Source organism: Nuphar pumila, chromosome 16 (assembly GCF_984573655.1).
Source record: "Nuphar pumila chromosome 16, dmNupPumi1.hap1.1, whole genome shotgun sequence".
In the NCBI taxonomy this organism is placed as follows: Eukaryota; Viridiplantae; Streptophyta; class Magnoliopsida; order Nymphaeales; family Nymphaeaceae; genus Nuphar; species Nuphar pumila.
In genome coordinates, this window is record NC_143264.1 from 86,346,279 (window position 1) to 86,367,517 (window position 21,239).

At 39.1% G+C, this 21,239-nt stretch overlaps 1 protein-coding gene across 1 annotated transcript; it reads right to left on the reverse strand.

Moving 5' to 3' along the window:
- Positions 1–1,168: 1,168 nt before the first annotated feature.
- On the reverse strand, positions 1,169–10,478 carry LOC149813985 (adenosine kinase 2-like). Its single transcript, XM_089990869.1, has 13 exons — positions 10,195–10,478; positions 10,006–10,059; positions 9,479–9,525; positions 9,342–9,373; positions 9,096–9,197; positions 8,948–9,015; positions 2,748–2,824; positions 2,558–2,655; positions 2,402–2,472; positions 2,221–2,287; positions 2,024–2,146; positions 1,635–1,695; positions 1,169–1,553 (listed from the first exon to the last, which is right to left on the reverse strand). The coding sequence occupies exons 1-13, from the start codon at positions 10,275–10,277 to the stop codon at positions 1,411–1,413; spliced, it is 1,026 nt and encodes a 341-aa protein (XP_089846995.1). The 5' UTR covers positions 10,278–10,478; the 3' UTR covers positions 1,169–1,410.
- Positions 10,479–21,239: the final 10,761 nt, after the last annotated feature.

The window sequence follows — 21,239 nt, forward strand, 5'->3', positions numbered from 1 at the left end:
TATTGAATAAGCCCGTAAAGTGGTAAGTTGAATTTCTGAAAACTGCATGGCCCACAGTACTTCGTGGAAACCTCACTAATCAAAATTTCCATTTTACTGCCAATTGGTCCCTGACTGATGGGCCAGAGAGGAATTCAACCCTATCTTATGGATATTTTCAAAACAATCCTCATCCCTTTGTTAATAATGGCAGAATCATCTTTGGGGTTAACTTTCCATCATATTGGCTGACAGAAACCGCCTCCCCTCCATGAAATCACGTAGACATCTCAAATGTCTCAAAATGCAAAAATCCAAATGAACAAATTCCAAGGGAAAAACAGAGAAAACTTTACATGCTGCGATTTCAATTTCTTTTTAATAATGATTTGGACCTGTTTTTAGTGAAATAGTTATCAAAGCACCTTACTAGACCAAGACATGTATGAATCAACAACGTAGCGTGCCATAGGAACCACCGAACTGGTTCGAGGCCTCATGAGCATATATCCTGCATCACGAATGGCTCAGGATCAGGCAATCCAGAGAAACTGAGAGGATTATGAAACGTGTTCCAGGATGAAACACCAATCACTTTGATTATAACTAAGAAGTCCTAGACAGGTATTCTCTTACACGTAATAGTATTCTTCTTCTCATTAAATTCTGTTGTTTTTTTATATAAAGAAGTTTCTTGAATTTACTAATCATCTTCATTCCTTCTATTGTTAGTTATATAGTCTTTCCTGGTGCCAAGCAATGATCTGCTTTCTCTGGGATGATGTCTTCAGGTTATGTCATCAGTGTTAAATGGATGGAGCAATATGCATACAAAAATCAAATTCACTGCATTAATTTCAGGATCTGTGCTTCCTGTTTAACCGTAAAACAGAGTCCCTCTCTGATGATCTGCTCAATTCCCAGTGTTCCTTCCTCATGTTCTTAATGAGGCTAATGGTGATAATCCATTCCCTATAATGAGAGAGAAGACACTGCAATTGCACCAATTGCCAAGCATCCCAGCACTAGCACAATAACGAGCATCAGTCACAATTCATGACCAGGTTGATTTCATGTAACAAACTACATGGAAACCATCAATCAGATTCTAACAATGAGGTGCAGATCCATTGGGTTGTGAACCATCAATCAGGAATCATGTATAACACATGCATGTTTATGAATACCATTTTGTATGCATCTCAGGTATGATAATGCTGAGACTTATTAAAAACAACAAAAATGATGTATTAATCAGTATACATCCCAAATAGTGTGTAAAGCAATAAAGGCCAGCACCATGAGTCTGGTGGGTAGTGATTGATAATAACACAAAAATAGAGCAGCTCTTATGAGCGCAAACTGCAAAATGAGAGAGAGAGAGGGGAGGGGGAAGGGCTCTTAACTAAAAATCAGGCTTCGGCAAGTAAACTATTTAAAGTCAGGCTTTGGGGGGAAGGTGCAGCCAGACCTTTGAATGATAACATTGGCGGTATAGCATGCCGCCCTTACGCAGTCCACAATTGGCTTCTCTTGAACTAACTGAGATAAAAATCCTCCAACAAATGCATCTCCTGCAAAATAGTGCTATGTACATAAGAAAAGAAAAATGTATATAAAATCTTTATCATCACCTGCATGGCACGTCACTTTACCTGCTCCATTGGTGTCAACCAGCTTCTCCTTGGGTAACAGTATCACAGGAAACAATTTTACCTGTTACAATATCACCAAAAAACCACTTATCCATCTTTTAAGACAACTTTCAAAGGCCAAGCATGAAATGAACTCATTCAAGGCTTGGGTAGAGAGAGAAACTGATTCTGGAATCATTCTCAGTAAATTAGGAGGCAAAACCAATCATAAATCTAGGTCCACCCAAATTCCCAATCTAATCTTTAATTGGGTAAAAAAAAATGTTTAGATGAAATGAACCTGTAAACGGGATTGCCTATGTATTTAGCTTACCCCACAGCCATCACTGAGTCTTATTGCGGCCAATTGATCCCTCAAAAAATTATTCCATGCAAGGGCTAGCATTTACCTTTCCATCTTCAGCGACAACCACTGGATCAGCACCTTGAGTGATAACCACCACCCTTTTGTGGGTTCCTGATGCCTTGGGCAAGGCTGCAATCTTCAGAGCTATCTCTTCAACATTGTCAGTCTATACCACGAAACAAAAAGGAAAGAACATCAGAATTTTACATGAAAAATAATCTAAACATCAAAATGTCATACCTCCCAACCATGGACACGAGAAAAGGTTCTTGATTCTGTCTCATTGCCAAATACATAATCCATGTACCTAAAAATTGCATTAAACATTCAATAGTCATATTGCATTATCTGCAACACACACACACACACACACACACACACACACACACACACACACACACACAGAGAAAGAGATACTCACGGAAGAAATTTATCCTGGACATCCTTGAAAAACTCACAAATAAAAGGAGCAGAGAGGTTCATCATGAATGTCTGCAAATGATACATATCAAGATCCATTACTTAAGAGGTAACAGAAATACAGAACACATGAATAAAAAAGGCTACAAAGAGATGCCTTTCTGTTAGCAGCTGCATGTTCGGTTACAAGCTGAATAGACTCTGGTGATACAGTTAGAAAGAAACCAGCAATATAGATGTACTTCGCCTTCTCAACTGTCCAATGTACCATATGCACATGTAAGTACCAAATTTTTACCAAAGTTTTTCAGAATAAACCAAAAAAAGAAACACAGTGAGTAGTTCACCTAGCGCCCAATTTTCTGCCCTCTTTAGATGCTGGGACTTGTAGCAATTTGCTGCAGACAAGTTGGCAACCAGTGACCTGTGTATTGGAAAAAGAAAGACATTAGATTTTAGTAATTAGCATGTATAGCTCTAGCTACTTCATTGCTGATTGTACATGATGCATGTGTAGAAAAGCACATAAGAGGAAAAAGCTGTTTCTGAATCGCACAAAAGAAATGCTATCATTGCAAGCCACGATGACAAATTATGTACTGATGTTCCATGCTTTCATCCTCTTCATTGCTGATTGTACATGATGCATGTGTAGAAAAAAGTCTTTGGTGTGGATGTGTGCACCAGAAATTTGGTATCAAGGAGTAAAATCTAACTACTCACATACTTTTGAGTAAATCTGACTGCACAAATGTATTTATCATGATTCACTTAATAGTCACAAATATCAGTGATATTTTGAAAATATCGTGAACAAAACTGATAAAATTTTGAAAATTCTGCAATATTTGCAAAATATAACCTCCCTTCAGAAAATATCAAAATTTTATCAATGACACAAAGTGATCTATTTTGAATTTTGTACCTTTTCTATTTTTTATATATTTTACATCCATTTTAGATTTTAGATATGTTGATATTTTCTTGAAATTTTCTTAAAGGCAATTTTCAATTCATCACAAAATTTTCACTCATTGACAAAATCCTGCTAAGGCTGAAAGAGGACGTGGTTGTAGAGATGGGCATTGAGCTCCTCACTTATCCACCATGAAAGCTTGAGACATTCATAAGGTAACAAATTTTACATTTGGTAAGATACCTAGTCACCTATTCAGTAGAATTACAAGTTTCCTTAGAGATACATATCACAACATTAGATAACTAGTTAGAAATCCAAATCTTGCAAGGTAAGGAGTAAGGTTGGGATGACCATCCTAGATAAGGATCATGATAATAATCTTTCATCTTATATTCACACCAACAGCCCTTTTAGAGTCTTCATGTTCATCAGCTCCTAGATCAATAGGATCATGATTTGGATCATTATGGTCAACTTTAACACACCCCATAAGCTAATCTTGATATCAACAAGATTGAGCTTGGAACAAAAGGAAACAAAAGTGTGGTGCAAGCAAAGATTTTGTAAGAATATCAGCTAATTAATCCTTGAAATAAAGTAAACATGAATTTCCAGATGGCCAACTTTGTCCTGAACAAAGTGGAAATTAATCTTTAATATGTTTGGTTGAAGCATGAAAAAACAGATTTGCAACAAGGTAGGTGGTTCTGATATCATCACACCACAAAATAGGTGGACGATTGTGAGAAATACCAAGGCTTTTTAACAAATAAATAAGCCTCACGAGTTCAGGCTTAAGATACCGCACAAGCAAGAGCCCTGTATCCAGCCTTGGTGCTAGACCAAGCCAGTGTATTGCTTGACGGAGGTCCAGAAAAGTAAATTAGGTCACAAGTATGTGAGATAACCATGGGTGGACTTTTGATCATCTGGTACTCAGCCCCAAAAGCATCTAATCTGGATTAACATATGCAAAAACCAAAAGTAATGGCATGTTTTGAGATATTGAAAGATCCGTTTGATGTGTGCCCCAATGTTCCTGCACTGGTTGGTACATAAGCTGACATTCCGCATTCACTTGTGTAACTGTGTGTCATCCTACCCACAAATGCAAGAATGGAACACAATGGAGATATGCTTGGTATGCACGATAACTATCAAAAATTAGGACATGGGGACACGGCCATACACACAGATGTGTGTATAAAATTCTTAAGCTAAAGCAATAAAACATGAATATAATCTCAAATAGGATTTTAACTCACTATAATTAAAACATCAAATAATAAAACTAAGTTGAAATCAATTTGCTTCTACTTCTTCCCTTATATGTCCTTATGCTTTTACAAAGGAAACCGTAGATTCCTTTCAAAATTTGCTCTGAATTCCATCACCTACAGTCCTATCCATTCACACTGCTTATTTTCTATTTTTATGTTTTTCATGATTCAAACATGAATTTATTATTTTTTAGCCAAAATACACAAATTGTAAACATTGTTTGGTATTTGGATACTAAATCCATAACTTTTTGACATTCTTTCATAATTACCCAAATTTTAAACATTTTTTAGTATTTGGATTCAATCCGAGATCCATATACAGGTTTAAAATCCAATCCATACTTTTTCAAACACTGATTTGGTGGGGCGGATCACATACAATCCGAAACGAAGCTATTCGACCCATTTTATATGTGTCCAAGCTGTCTGCTCTGTGAAGGGACACACTGTCCTTGTCCAGTCGAAGCAAAGGCTGGACAAGGACAGTTTGTTCTGTTCTGGACAGGATATGTGTTCTGTCCATGCTTGGACAAGCAGTCAAAAACACCCTTAGGTAACTGGCTTATGAGGTGTATTGTTGTTCTGAAGGCATCAACCCAGAACTACTTGACAATGTTTGAATAGGTGAGATTCCAAACACAGATACACACACACATCGTACGATTCTCCTCTATAAGGGAGAAGCATGGACCCATTCTTTCCCAATGAACTGTCCCATTTTTCATTAAAATCAGATGCCCTCTAAATATTGATGAGACTAAGTGCATATTTGCTTTGGTCACAGGTTATGTCACATAGGTGCGGGTGCGGATGCAGATGAACTTGGTTGCGGGGGTGCGGGGAGGGTATAATATATAATTTTTAACAGTTTTAAGTTAACACTTTGTGTATGTGTGCATTTATATATATATATATATATATATATATATATATAATATAGATAAAAACGGACTTCATTGGGGTTAACTGAATCTACTTTTGGATAGAAATGGACCTCAATGTGGTTGACTTCACCTAACACAAAGGAGATTGTGTCCAAGTGTCGCACCCGACTGGGTGCGGGTGCGACGTGGGTGCGGTGCCCTGTTAGAAGAGTCTGTGTTACATAGGTCACAGGTAGGGGTGGCAAAACCTGACACGACCCGCCAACCCGCCTCTTAGGTGGGTTCGGGTTGGGCTTAAACTAACCCGTTTAATAAACGGGTCGGGTTCGTGTTAGGGGTATGCCAACCCGGCTGACCCGTTTAATAAACGGGTTAGGCGGGTGGGTCGACCCGTCAACCCGTTTACCCGACCCAACCCGTTTATTAAACGGGTTGGTGGGTCGTGTCGGGTTACCCGTTTAATAAACGGGTCGGGTTCATGTTTGCCACAGCCGACCCGTTTAATAAACGGGTCGGGTTGAGGTATGCTGACCCGCCAACCCGCCGGGTCGACCCGCCAACCCGACCCGATTGCCACCCCTAGTCACAGGTAGAATGAGCAATTACAACTATGAATCCAAAAGTTGTGATTGTTGGTCGCAAGGTTAGTCTTGTGACCATCTCCCACAGGATTCAAGGGAGAAGCATTCTCAAGTGAGAATCACAATCACAACTAGCACTTTCTCATGTTTCACTAAACTAAGAAAGTGTTGTGACTGTGATTTGCAATCACAAGAAGCTAAGAAAACCTAAGAATCACAAGGGATTGCAAACGTGCCCTAAAAGACAAAAGAGAAAGGGTAGGAGCAGAAGTGAAGGTTGGACGGCAAAGTTGGCCCATCTTAGCCAAGGAGCATCCCAGTTCAAATACTACAGAGGACCATCTGCTTGATGATCCACAAGCAACAGGGTTGAAGAACAAGATGTTATATTTTCACTTACGAATAAACATATATAAAGCTTGTAACTTATGCAACTCATTCTGACTAGGGGTGGCAAAACCTGACACGACCTGCCAACCCGCCTCTTAGGCGGGTTTGGGTTGGGCTTAAGTCAACCCGTTTAATAAATGGGTCGACCCGCCTAACCCGTTTATTAAACAGGTCGGGTTCGGGTTGGGGGTATGCCAACCCGGCTGACCCGTTTAATAAACGGGTTAGGCGGGCGGGTCAACCCGCCAAACCGTCTGCCAACCCGCCAACCTGACCCGCAAACCTGAGAACCCGTTTACCCGACCCAACCCATTTATTAAATGGGCTGGCGGGTCGTGTCGGGTTACCCGTTTATTAAACGGGCCGGGTTCGTGTTTGCCACAGCCGACCCGTTTAATAAACAGGTCGGGTTCGGGTTGAGGTTTGCTGACCCGCCAACCCGACACGATTGCCACCCCTAATTCTGACAAATAAAGAAAAGTTCAAAAAGAGTATATTTTTCATTTACCATATGCAATGTAGAGTTGATAGCGAATTTGTATTTTTCATTTACCATATGCACATGCTGAGTTGATAGTGAATTTCAATTTTCATGACCTATCCAATTGTTTTAATGAAAGAAAACCATACGCATAGAGTACATCTTCACCAAACACATTGATACCATTCAATCTGACTATAACATATGAATTCCTACAACCCAGAACCATGAATTGTTCAGCTACTGCTTGAAAATCTACACGCTTCCATGTAGATCAACATACCTTGAAAGAAAGTTACAAGATTCAGTAAAGTCCAGGGGAACAGAAAGGAAAACAACAGGATAACATCCATCATTCAGGTAATTATTTGTCGCTGCAACAAAATTGTGTCCAACACTTAGACGTCTGCATTAGTGCCTTGTGCGGTCAGATCCATTAACACAAAGCTGCTCGCATCCAAATATCATTTTAGGATTTCCATGATAAAACAAACTATAACCACATCTATCCATAGATCAGGTCGCGTTGAGTTTGGGCTGGGGTTCATAATAACCAACTTTGAATCAGATCTGAAAATTGACCTGAACACAAATGGATGTGAATTGGATTTGAGTTTGGGTCCAATTATATAGTTCCTGAACAACAATTTGTGTGGTTGTGCCTTTAATGAACAAGATTGAGTGTTTGAGTCCTTATGTTTTCCTACTTTACCCTCAACCTTAAAATATTATAGATATTAAAGATAATAAGAAATACTAAACTTTTAACTAAAACGAGACAGCTTGGACTCATAAAAATATGGAAGAAAATGGTTGACATCAGATATGATGGCTGAATGGTAAGTCAGTCTATCTTGGCCAACAGGCATCCAGCTCAAATACCACAGAGGATTAACTATTTAACAAGTCTAGTCAACAATTCAAACGGAAAAAGCTTGATCAAGATGCAATACTCTCACTCATATTAATGCACATATAGAGCTTGTAACTCGTTTTAATTGCAATGATGATTTTATGCAATTTACTTTAACCAAAAAAAAAAAAGAATGTGCAACAAGATTAAATACTTTTTCATTTTTTTCAGTATGTCCACATGGAGCTGATGACACATTTTGATTTTACCATGATTTTTATTCAAGTTCTTTTGATAAAAGGACATACACTCACAATGAATGCCTAAGAGTACAGACACTTTGTTACCTTCCAATGTTTGAGTTCCAGCACTTGAAGCCTTGAATTGTTCATATGCTGCATGAAAATCCATCTTCTTTTATATAAATAAATAAACTAATAACTATGACATTCACTTATGAATGTTCCTGACTAAATAATTTCCCCATAACCCTGGTGAAGGTGAAAAGAAAAGGTTATCTATCAAGCAGATTATTGATCATAAGTGCAATAAATCTGTGTTTAACAAGCACTTGGGCATCTAATACTGAAGGTTATCCATTTAAGCATCATATTATTCAAACCATGATAAAAGAACTGCAACCATCATAATCAACCCATGATCAGGTCCTGCCTCTTCATTATAGTTGAGCAAACACAAAATGTACACATCATGGTTAAAGTTCATAAAGAATCCACAAACACTGAAGAAGCCAACTTAGCCCCAAAAGAGAATTTAAGATTTAAGTGTTTCCACAATGTGAAATGTTCAAAAGAAAATTCACACATATAGGCTATTTCAATTTTCAAGAGCTCAAGATCTTAGGAAAAATAAAGCAGACATGCTATATCAATTTACATCTTGATAAGCAGTCCAATAAATGCCCATCAATAATGTGAATTTTTGAATAAGAAGGTTCTTATGTCGAAAAGATGCAGCTATAGGATACAGGATATAACTAGCTTTGCAGAAATCTCCAAGAAGATTAGTATACGAGGAGGCAGGCATGGAAAGACAAATGGAAAACAAATAAAGAACATGATTTATCAGAAAACCATGAAGAGATAAACAGATAGAGGTGGAATTTAAGCAGATTTTAGAGAAAGAATGAACAGACCTTTCACCGCCCACAACACAGACGGCACAAGTACCAGTTGGAGCTACCTCATCTTCATAATAGTGAACCTGCTAAAGAACATCCATGAAATATTTGCTCTAGTTTCTCATGTTAGACTGACATAATGAGTGATTAGAGTAGCTCATACATTGACCCCTGCAAGCTTTGAGTTCTTCTTCATCTCCTCCCCAAAATTATCTTTGCCAATGCAACCCATGTAACTGGTTGCACCAGGAATTTGGAGCATCCACTGCACACAGTTGCCAGCACAACCAAAACCAGTATAAGCATGGAATACATACAGCACTCAATTTGCATCATAAAAATGTAAAAGAAGAAAACGCTACAAAAAAAAATCGCTGACAGAAAAGGCAATCAAGAACCATCATTGTACCTGAGCAACCCTGATCGTATTCTGGGTCGCACCTAAAATAGCAAAACAACATGACGTCAAGCATTTGGCCATAAGATCTAGGCTACATATAACGTTTTCATATCAACATCAGAACAATAATAAATACAGATCACTACCTCCAGCGATGTACTCAACATTGCCCTTTGAAGCCAGCTCTTCGTACCTATAAAGCCATCAAGACAGTCATATTTCCAACTGAATCCATCAAATATCAACCAACTCGAGCAACTGTACCGTAGATCTACGCTTAAAGAACACCATGACAAACAGACTAAGCACAGATCTAACACATTTAAGCAACAATTAAGTACAGATCTAACGCACTTAAGCGATAAAACCAACAAACACACAGCCAATGAGCTGTTCACCATTGAAATACTTAATGATCCAAACAGCTAAAGTGCTAAAAGCTCATACTATCCAACTACATCCGCAGCACTAGCACATCCAAAAGATAGACCACCAAATCTCGAATTTCTCTCTGGTCTCCACCATAACACGTTTCCGAAACTTGATCTCCAACAAAACCAATACTTTCAATGACCCATGTAGCTAAACGTTCACATAACACATTTCGTACCACAGATCTATCGAATCGCATGCATAAAACGCCAGATCTCGCGTGTTTAAGCAATTTACTTACATGGGGCGGTGCTTTTCCTCGGCAAGAATGGCATTGTTCAGCTTTATATCATACCTGAAAGTTGAAACAAAAAGCATCAGAATATTCACTTCGTAGCCACTTTAAGAGAAAAAGAAAGAGAACCATCAGATGTTAACTATCAAAACGAGCACAAAAGATGAAGCAAATAAGAGGTGTTTTTGCTCCTACTTTTGGAGGAAATCCTCGTCGACAACGGCAGATATGTCGAGGAGGGGATTGCCCATTCCCAAGAGGACGCCATCGTACGCCATTTCTTCTCTCTTCTTCTTAGGGACGAAGGAGGTGCTCGGCGGAAGGACGGGCGAGATAGTTCCCTTGGCGCTACCTGGAGAGAGGGCTCCGTCTCTCTGGTATAAGTATTGGTGCAACTTATATAGAGATGGTGGTGGGAGTGCCACACCACCAACACCAACCCTACTCCGCTAGAACGTCAAAAGTTAGTAGTCTTTTCCGGCTTCAACTTGCCTCGTTTTCAGACTTACCCACCCACCATTTACCCATGGAAAATGATTTCTTGACACATGAGGTGACTTCAAAGGATAAGCCTACATGCCAACACAGTGCCACTTGCATGATTTAAATTTATATAAAAAAAAAAACTCTTGGGTAGGGATGGTCGTGGACCGGGGCAGGGGCGGAGGACAAGGTCTCCACCCCCGCCCCGTCTCAAAAAGCTAACCTCCATCCCCGGTCCATCCCCGTGGCAGGGAGGGGGACTTTGGACCTCCACCCCACCCCCCGTCTCAAACAAATTATCTTTGTCCCCGTCCCCGTCCTGTCCCGTCTGTATTTTTTTTTCTAATATTAAAAGAAAAATAGTGATTACCCTTTTTTAGTTTCCCTTTTACCGGGTGCCGGTGGGTAGGATTTATCAAGAGGTGCCATCATAGATGTCGTCGGGGCAAGATGATTTTCACTGGAGCTCGCATCACCGGGCTACAATCAAAACGCCCAAGAACGAGTCTCTAGAATGGTGGTGCCTGTTTCAGGACATGGTGATTGGTGGCCATTGCCATCGTCGACGGATGGGGTGGAAGTCGGCAACTCCTCGCAGTCGTGATCGGCCTCTATCCTCAAAAGCAAAGCCTTCTTGCTACCGTTCGACATCGCTTCCCCCGTCCCTCGATGGACTTCGACAATGATGGTCGACGATGGTGGAGAGAGAGAGAAAGGGTAGAGGGCAGATGAAAGTGCTGCTGCACACGATTTAGGGTTAGTAACTTAGTAAGTTAGTAATTTTTTTAATCGGGATGGGGTGGGGATCGGGCAGGATTGAGGCGAGGCGGGGTGGGGGAAAGTGTAAGTCCATCCCCGCCTCCATCCCCGTTTCATACCCTTCATCCCCAGTCCAAACGGGGCGAGGCGGGGCGGGGCCCCGCTTTCCCCCGGTCCACTGCCATCCCATACTCTTAGGCGACTGGGAGAGTGGTACAAAGGGTATGTATTTGGAAGTAGGAGTGGAATTTCCAATGGATCCTTTGGCCATCCTCCAGCCACGGAGAGATTTTAGTCCAATTGGACTCGAAATCCATTTGATTCTCCAAGAGGGCGTTTGTTACACTCCCACTCCTGAATAGTTTAACTTTGTTTCATGCCCCACTTTCATGTGAACCCCCCTTTATTTGGGGGAAAATGTGCAGGCCCCACTCCCTCTTTCCTGGTTGGAATTTTCGGGTTTCTGTTAGTGGTATAAGTAGGCTCGAATTGACCCATTTTACATCATCAACATGTACACACAGTGGTGAGTAAGATCCAGACCAACGTGTTGGAACTTGTGAGTTAGATACGGTTTGGATCTTATGAGCAAGATCCAGACCAGTTCTTTACTTGGCTAGCATTAGCCCATGGGAATATATTATTTGCATTCTGTCTTCTACCGATCATCCGATTAAACTTAAACAGGCTATATGTGAATAGATAAAAAAGGCGCCCCTCCAGGATGGGTAACCGTGTTCTTTTTTCTTTCTTTCTTTTTTGAAATGCAAGCTGGGGTTAAGCAGACCCTTACCAGTTATACAATGATACTATTGGGATTTGAACTTGCACGGTCCACTAGATGCTCTTACCAGACAGGCGGGAGAGGCTTCGTTGGTAACCGTGCCCATTTTTAGTATATATATATATATATATGTGGGACCAAGATATTGTTGTTTTAGCTACTTGATCAGAGACAGTTCAGGCTGGTTCCACCAGTTAGGGTGATTGGTTAGCCAGCCCCCCCTCGACTATCACTTGTGAATGGCTCTAATGGGTAAGAATCCTCAATACCCTTTCACAAGTCTTTTAGGGCAATTGTTGAATCTTCAAGATGAGACTTAGGCTTTGTGTTGTAGGTATCTTTAATTCTGAACCTGTTCTAATCTATGACCTGATACTAAAATATTTTGGTGACCGTAAAATGGGAATTTCCAATGGAGTTTGTGGTGATGGCACCTGTTTAGTTTGGTAATTTTTTCTTTTGTACTTGCTATGATTTTATACCATAGTCACAAATCATGTTCTTAGAATATTCTTGACAAAGGAATACCTTGGGATATTTAAAAAAAAAAAAGGGATTTTTTGAAGAAAAAAATGGCAAAATCAAGACAAATTGAAAAATAACAACATAAATATGTATATGTACATATTTTGAGAGAGAGAGAGATGTTGGTTTGGACAATGAAATGCAACGTGTGGTAGGCGACAGAAAATATTGTGAAATTGGCACTTCTCTGTTGAGCTATTTAGTAGTCCCGTATCGAAAGCAGCAAGAGAGGGAGGGCCCTCAGTCGCAGGGTTTCTCCTAAGGGGTGCCTGACAATGCTAGCTAGCAAAGCAGCATTGAAATGCTGTCTATCAACACTAGCAAGGGATACTTAAGGCTGTTACGAGAAGAATCATGCCATCAGTTTATGCGTGTTTTCTCGTGTTGTTTTTTAAATCACGATAAATTTGTGCGATAATTAATCTAAGCGTTATATTGAATATATTGCATTTTAATTGTTAATAATTCATTTAATGACAATTGCATATTTATTGCAAGAAATTCAATAATTCAGTGATATTTGTGACTGTTTTATACTTTAATCGTATATATAGCGGCCACTTTTGAGAGTTTGTAATGATAGTTTCAGGTGTTGGGGATTAGGATCTTGTTAGCTCTATAAGTCGCCTCTAGACATCTTGATAGTAAATTTTTTTCACTTCTTTCTGCCCATGTACATAGGTTTGAGTGTCGAACCTAGTAAATCTTGCCTTCTCTTTTTTCTCTTTTATTTTGCCATCTTGTTTTAGATGGCATAACACTCTGTTTGGGAGCTGGAGATGGGAGGGAAAATGAGAAATTGATAAATGCTACCTACTCCATTTACCCTCATTGATATCTAGAAGCTAAGTTTTGGGAGATGGGAAGGGTGATGAAAGTGAAGATAAAGCATCCTCACAAGGATGTAGTCGTAAACTCCACTTTTATCACTCGTTTCATTCTCTACTCCCATCATCCCTCCCGTCTCTTCTCCAACACCTGCTCTCAACCATAGCCTTAATTCACACCATATCTAGGGGTGGCAAAACCTGACACGACCCGCCAACCCCACCGGCCAACCCGCCTCTTATGCGGGTTCGGGTTTGGAAAAAATGAATCCGTTTAATAAACGGGTCGACTCGCCTAACCCGTTTATTAAACGGGTCGGGTTCGTGTTAGGGGTATGCCAACCCGCCAACCCGCTTGACCCGTTTAATAAACAGGTTAGACGGGTGGGTTGACCCGCCAACCCGACCCGTCAACCCGCCAACCTGCCTACCTGCCAACCCGATCCGTCAACCCGCCAACCTGAAAACCCGTTTACGGCGGGTCGTGTCAGGTTACCCGTTTATTAAACGGGTCGGGTTCGTGTTTGCCACAGCCGACCCGTTTAATAAACAGGTCAGGTTCGGGTTGAGGTACGCTGACAGGCCAACCCGACCCGATTGCCACCCCTAACCATATCCACAACCATGAAGGGTCACTCTCATCGTCTAAGTACTCGATAGCATAATTCAGTGCTTTCACTGTTTGGATAGATTCTTCTGTGTATATATCGTTAAAAAGTGTAACCATGTTGCTAGACGTTTGGGGCGTGTATGAACGTGAACGCGTGGGACGTGCCTGCAATCAAACAACGGATGGGATGGACGCGTGTTGCATACGTCTGCGCATCCCTGGATACACAAAAAATACCATAACACCCCTTGCCCCTTGGGAACTGTGGAGACAGGATTAGTATTCCCAAGTAAAAAAAAACAACAAAGTCAGGAATGGGGATATATATACCTCCGACTCTCCCTTATTCATCATCCCGATCTTCCCCTTCTTGGTTTTTCTTTATCTTCTTCATCATCATCTCTCTCTTTTTCTTTTGTTCATCTGTTTCTTTTTTCTTCTTTTATCTTTCTCTCATTGTAAGCCGTTGGGTTTCTTTGGTTGATTAGGGATTTTGTAATAGGGCTTTTGAATCAGGATTTGATTGATTATGGCTTGTAAATTAGTGTTTGATTGATTAAGGCTTTTCAATTAAGATTTGATTTGATTAGGGTTTTTTATATTTAAAAAATTTCAAGATTTTGTTGATAAATTTTTTATTTTTATTTTTCCAAAATTTTGCAGATAAGAACCTAAGACTGATAAAAAAAGTTGAAAATATCACGAGAAATCATTTTATGTGTTTGAACCAAGAATGTGATTTTGAATACACGTGTTCTCAATATACATTTTATGTAAAATTACTCATTTTGGATCCAACAGATACACATATTCGAGGTTAAAATACACAATTTTTTTTTACATATTTTCATAATTGGATTCAAAATGATGCCCATTAAAGTACTTGTTATTTTCTAATCTAATTTCCTTTAAATTGCATAAATCTTATACTTTTTAGGTATTTGGATTCAATTAGAGATCCATATTCATGCCTAAATCCAATCCTAACATGTTCTAACACTGAGATGATGGGGCAAATTGGGTTGTATAATATGAAACAAAGTTATCCTTCTCATTTTTCATGTGTCCAAACTATCTGCACAATGCAAATCAAATGCAGGACACGAGGAACATATGTCCTTGTCCAAACAAAGAAAACGCTAGACAAGTACAATTGTTTATGTTAAGGAGGCATTTGAATAGTAGACAACGGAGAACATGAAATGACGCACCCTTCCGCCCTATCCACGTGCCAAAAAAAAAAATATTTATTGTTAGTGTCTATCCTCCGTTGTTCAAGGGGGTCATGGAACATCGGCAAATGTTGCGAGATGTACCAAATAGGTGTTCGTGCGTTATGTGTTTGCATGGATGCACGGACTTGCATGGGGCGGCACACTAGGCATCCCCGTGAATGTGCGCAAACAACGCATCACAATGCCCCTTAGCAGGTGTTTGATCAATTGCCTAAGATTGGACAGAACATAACGGACACAACATATGTTCTATCTTTTCAGTAACAATTATACTACTACCAACGTTTGTTTCGACAAGACATGAAGTTGTGTTTATTGTGTCCGACGTTCATTTTTTACTATGTGCAAACAAGTTAGGGACATATAAATATTGGGTCAGATAACTTTGTTTTAGATTGTACGACTCGATCTGCCCCACCATAGTATTTTAACATGTTTATTAGATATGGATCTTTGATTGGATCTAAATACCAAAAAATACATAAAATTTGAGTAATTTGAGACAAAATAAAATTTATATTTATATATATATGCTTTAATCAATATTTTATTGGATTTAATTATGAAAGTTTATGTATTTTAGCCCTGAATATGGATCTCAAACTGGATCTAAACACCAAAAATGTTAAAAAATTTAGTAATTTGAGAAAAAATAAGATTTCATAATTTTTATATACAAATGCAAAAATCATAAATAAATCACAAAACCCTAAAATACAAAAAAAAAACATAAAACCTTAAAATGCAAGAAAAATAAACCATAAAATCAAAGAAATCATGATAAAAAAATATGAAAACCTTAATAAAAAAACCCCTAATCAAATACAAGAAAAACCTTAATCAAATTAACTGTAAAATTCTCTAATTAAAAAAAATTGATTCAAATCTCTAATCAAATAAAAAACTCTAATCAAGTCAAAGAAAAGCCTTAATCAAACTAACTATAAAAAGCTCTAATTTAAAATTTTTGATTTAAAGCCCTAATCAAAGAAAAAAACATAAAAAAAAAATCAAAGAAAAACTCTAATCAAATTAAATATCAAAAAACCTAATGAAAAAATCAAAGAAAACCCCCAATCAAACTAAATATAAAAAGCTCTAATTAAAATTTTTGATTCAAAGCCCAAATCAAATTTTTTTTTATTTAAATCCCTAATCAGGGAGAAGTTGAGAGAGACTTGGGTAGCGCCATCGGTAACCTTGCCATATGGCCGCTGCACAGGGGTGAGAGAGAGGGCAGAGAATCTTTATTTTTAACTTTTTTTTTGTTTGGATTTATAACCCGAAGAAACCTTACCCAGCACAAATATCAGGTCACGTTGGTTCAGCCAGCCATACCTACGATCGTTCGTGCTGGCAGCATAAAACTCCAAGGCTAGGACCCCTGTCCCACGGCCTATGCTAAGCGATGGCTTGAGCAGAGGGGGGGGACGCCCACCCTACTACCCTAACCCTCCTTGGGGCTCGTTATTTTTAACTTGTATTCAATGTGTGTGGTCTTTAAAGTGCCTATTTATTTGAAGGTCTATATTTTTGTCTTATACGTACATGTAGCAGCAGTCATATTTGATGCAACCAACCATGGAGCAGATCCAGATGGTGGTTTTTGGGCAACAAAAAAAAAAAAATTGAAAAAAAAAAGATCAATAAAAATTGTTGTGTTCACGATTACTAAAGCAAAAACAAGGCTTTTATTTGTTAACAAGTTTCGAGTTTTAGATGAGCAAGTCAGGAGATGTGGGCCACGTAAGGCAGGGTGGTTGTGGGGCCCCACCCGGGGGCGAGGAGGGTTCCTCGTCATAAAAAATAAAAAAAAGATACGAGCAAATCAGGAGATGGATGAGTCTGAAAGTCATAATTAAATGAACATTAATTGTTTTGATAATTGTGACGCTGATACACAATGGTATTTACTCAAGGGGAATCCTCCAAGTAATCAAAAGCTCTTCTATTTGCCGGTGTGACTATATTCTCCAGCTTCTTTATCAATACGAGGAATGTGCAACAGTGCAAGAGAACTTTGATTAATGTACTCATTATAATTAACCGCTTCACAGTCATACATACCGAGCTATATTTCCTTTTTTGAATTTCATGTTTTTTTAATTATCCAATTTATGAACTTGAATATAAGTCATGTATCATTACGCCTCCAACAAACATGCTTATAATTCGTATCAGCCAAAAGCGATGATGGTCTGGTCTGGTCCGGTCCATATGATTCGCCTACACGTGTAAACCTTTCTCAACGGAAATTTCTATTTTTGAACCTAAAATATGGTGGGAAAGAAAACTGGTCAGATCATGCTTGACCAGACCCCTGCATCCAACTTTTTAAAGGTCGGACTGGTTCGGGATCTAGATCCCACTCAAAATTTTATTTATAATGTTGAACCCCAAGAAAGGTTGAAAACAATGGGTTTACCTGTAAAATGTGCAGATAGATTGGATCTATTTCTGATTAGGTAGCTTTTAGCCCCAAGGGGGGGGTGGCGTAGATTTTTTTTTTCAATCTCTAGACAAGATTGGTCGCTATGGGGCTACAGAAAGCCACCCAAATAATATGCCCCTTTTCATTTATCCTTTATAAGAAGTGCAGTAGGTATAAAAAACGTCGTCTCTCGTGTCAAATTAGGGAGCGTTTGAAATAGCAGACAGCGCCAGACAGGACAACGTAATACTTGGGGGAGTCCCTTCCCCTCCCCTCCCCACGTTGAGAGGAGGATGGGGAGAGGAAAGGGTCCCCATTAATGGGGGACATTCCCTCTCTCCCACGAATGGATTAGTGGGGAAGAGGGAAGGACCCATCATTAACGAGTAGAGGTAATGGGGGTGAAACCCCCATTACCCATGTCCCTTAGAGAGAGAGAGAGAGAGAGAGAGAGCTGAAAAAAAATCAACATTACCACCACTCACGAAGATCAACAAAATATTGAACCCATGAAATGAACAAGACCAAAAGCCAAAACAAATAAAGGAAAGCAGAAGAAAAAAAGAACATCCAAACTCACACAGGAGCCGCTGCAAAAGAGGGGAGCGTTAGCAGAAGGGAGCAGAAGATCACTAAGATGAATACGCAGGATCACATAAACATCTACCAAGATTTTATGCACCAAGTTATGAATGTTAACCAGAATTTGACAAAAATGAGCATCATTTTGCGTCATCCAAACAAACCACCAAGAGGTAAGCAACCATGTTCATCAGATCAACCTCCATGTCATGCTACGCCTAATATAAACTGAGCGCAAAGGACCCCTCCTTAACAGACACTTTTGGATGCCTCCAGGTCCTGTTAAAGAGTTCCGCAAATATTGGGCAAGACCATAACAAGTAAAACCTACGGATTAACTAAGTCAGGACTTGAGAACGGGGAGAAAGCCCTTCGCCCATAACACATTCTCGGGCAACCAATCATCCCCTGGAGGGAGCAACGATCTATAGACTTTGGAGGTGAAGAACTCCCCACTTGGCATCAGCGCCTACTGCAACCACTGACCAAAATTTCTGGAATCCTCAAAATGGTCTTTAAAGAAGGCTAAAGCCCTCAACCACAATTTACACAAGTGCGAGAATATCAAACCCGAGGTTTTCAAACAAACCGAGATAAGAGCAGGAGCCCCATATTTAGGAAGAAGCAAACGAGCACAAGGGTTATCCGGTTGGTGGGCCAACCAACATTGCTTGGCGACAAGAACAATGCTCTGCAGTTTGGGCACAAGAATGCTTAAACCAACCATACGCCGAGGTAAGACCACCGAATGCCAACCAATCAAGTGACGCTTAGCCTTGAGTTGACACCCAAACCCAAAAAAAAACTGCCAGCAAGCACGTCAGTTGTTTCTCTACTCTCATAGGCATTACAAATACAGACATGAAAAATTATAGAATAGTGGAAAGAACATGTCTGACTAATGTCAGACGGCCAACGATGAAGAGATAAGACGACTGCAACGATAGTAATTTGCGCTTCACTTTTTGAAGCGTCGGAGCCCCATGCAGCAGAAGATAGGTGCTTCACTTGCAACGGCAAGTCCATGTACATTATAGGCATGTCAAAAATATTGCAATTAAAAATCCTCCTCCCAACTGTAAGCATATTAGACTGAACATTGAACATGGTAAGAAAGAGAGAGAATAGTTTATGTTTTTAATCAGAGAAGGAGGCAAGAAAGAGGGTGGGTCCTCTGACTCAGTCTCCTTCAACAGCAACTGGCAACCACCATGGTTGCGGGCAGACTACAAAAAAATGGGGGGAGAGACCGAACTGACTCGGTTCGGAAAGTGAACCAGACTGAGTCGGACAACCCGCCTGGTCTGGGTGCAACCCAGGCTGAGATGGGTCAGTTTATACAATTAATTAAATAAATAAAATTATATATATATAGAGAGAGAGAGAGAGAGAAATGAGACAAGGATTGTCTTGATTTTTCATTATGAACCGAATTTGGGTTAAGATCCATTTGGACCAAACCCAAAAAAACTCAGATTCAGTGGACCAAATAGGTCTGATTCGGATCCGATAGACCCAACCAAAACAGATTGGGTTTGGATCCAATAAAACCAAATCCTATCAGAATAGGTTTGGATCTAGTAGGATCAAACTGAAGTGAATCCAATTTGGGTCCAGTTTAGACCTAAACCCAAACTGGATTGAGTATGGGTTTCACTTTGTACCAAACCTAGAATGAACCGAGTTCGAATATGTCATACCATATTTGGATCCAATATGAGAATCAGGGACTGGATCTTTGTCCAGTGAGAGATCCAAACTATAAAATATTTGCATATGAATCTAGTGTAAGAAATCAAAGTCTGGATCTCTACTTAAGTTTGTGATTCACATCAGAATGAAATTTGATCTGGATATAAAACTGAACCAAGAAGATCCAGTTTGGATTAAACCTATACTAGATTGAGTATGTGTTAGGTTTTATGTGAAGATATGACTAAACTCAGCCCAATATGAGGCTAGGTTAGGTTCAGTCTTAGGTGGGTTCAAACAGAGCCGAGGGCAAGCTAGGTTTGAGCTAAGTTCAATGAATCTAGAATATGTCAAAAAGGATAAAAGTTATGAAAAAAAGGTTGAGATTTGAATCCCCAACCTCTCATATATAAGAAACTATTTCTTATAACCTAGCTTGGTTAAACAAAGAGTGCAAACAAAATTTATATATACTTGTTTTGGGTTGGATACTTAGGGTTGAGATCCAGGTAAGAACTGATCATGAATTTGAAAATGAGATCAAAAGGGTCATCAAGATCTCTCAAGAATATTGTTACTTGGATTTCGATCCATTTGAAATATAAAAAAATCATTTTGCCCTTGTTATGCCCAATCAGTAAATCGAACATAACTCTTCACTTCGATATCATATTCAGGTGATTTTTGGACCTCTGAACTTCTCTATTTGAGAAGAATCCACTGACATAGAAAAAAATATCAAACTTTAAAAATTTAGATCAGAATTAGCAAGGAGGATTAGGAGTATTTTCATACTCTCTCACCCCTGTGCAGGCCAGGCGACACCACCGGCGACTGGCCGCACCACTAGAGATTTGCCCATGGTTCTCTCTCTCACTCTCCCTTTTCTTCTTTCTTTTCCTTCTTCTTCTTCCTCTATCTCTCTATGTCCTCTTTGTCTTCTTCATTTATCTTATTCATGTTGATTTCTGTTATTTAGGTTTGTTTTAATTAATTAGTTTTTTAATAAATTGTTTTAAATTAAAGATTTTTATAGTTAATTTGATTAGGGTTCTTTTTATTTGATTTTTTAGGATTAGGGCTTTGAATCAAAATCTTTAAAGATTTTTAGCGTTAATTTGATTATGTTTTTTTTTCTTTGGTTAGGGTTTAAATTAGGGATTTTTATTTAATTTTATGGTTTTTTCTTATAGTTTAAGGTTTTTGTTTATTTATAATTTATTTTATTTTCTATGGTTAGGATTTGAATTAAGGGTTTTTATTTAATTTTATAGTTTTTTATATAGTTTATGGTTTTTGGTTTATTTATGAT

Bases quoted from the DNA above. Each gene is read 5' to 3' on its own strand.
- LOC149813985 (XM_089990869.1), bottom strand. From the start codon at position 10,277: ATGGCGTACGATGGCGTCCTCTTGGGAATGGGCAATCCCCTCCTCGAC. The intron at 2,147-2,220 runs GTATGACATTTT...TTCGTGGTATAG, and splicing joins CTCGTGTCCATGGTTGGGAG to ACTGACAATGTTGAAGAGAT. The intron at 1,696-2,023 runs GTAAATGCTAGC...ATATTGTAACAG, and splicing joins TTGTCGCTGAAGATGGAAAG to GTAAAATTGTTTCCTGTGAT.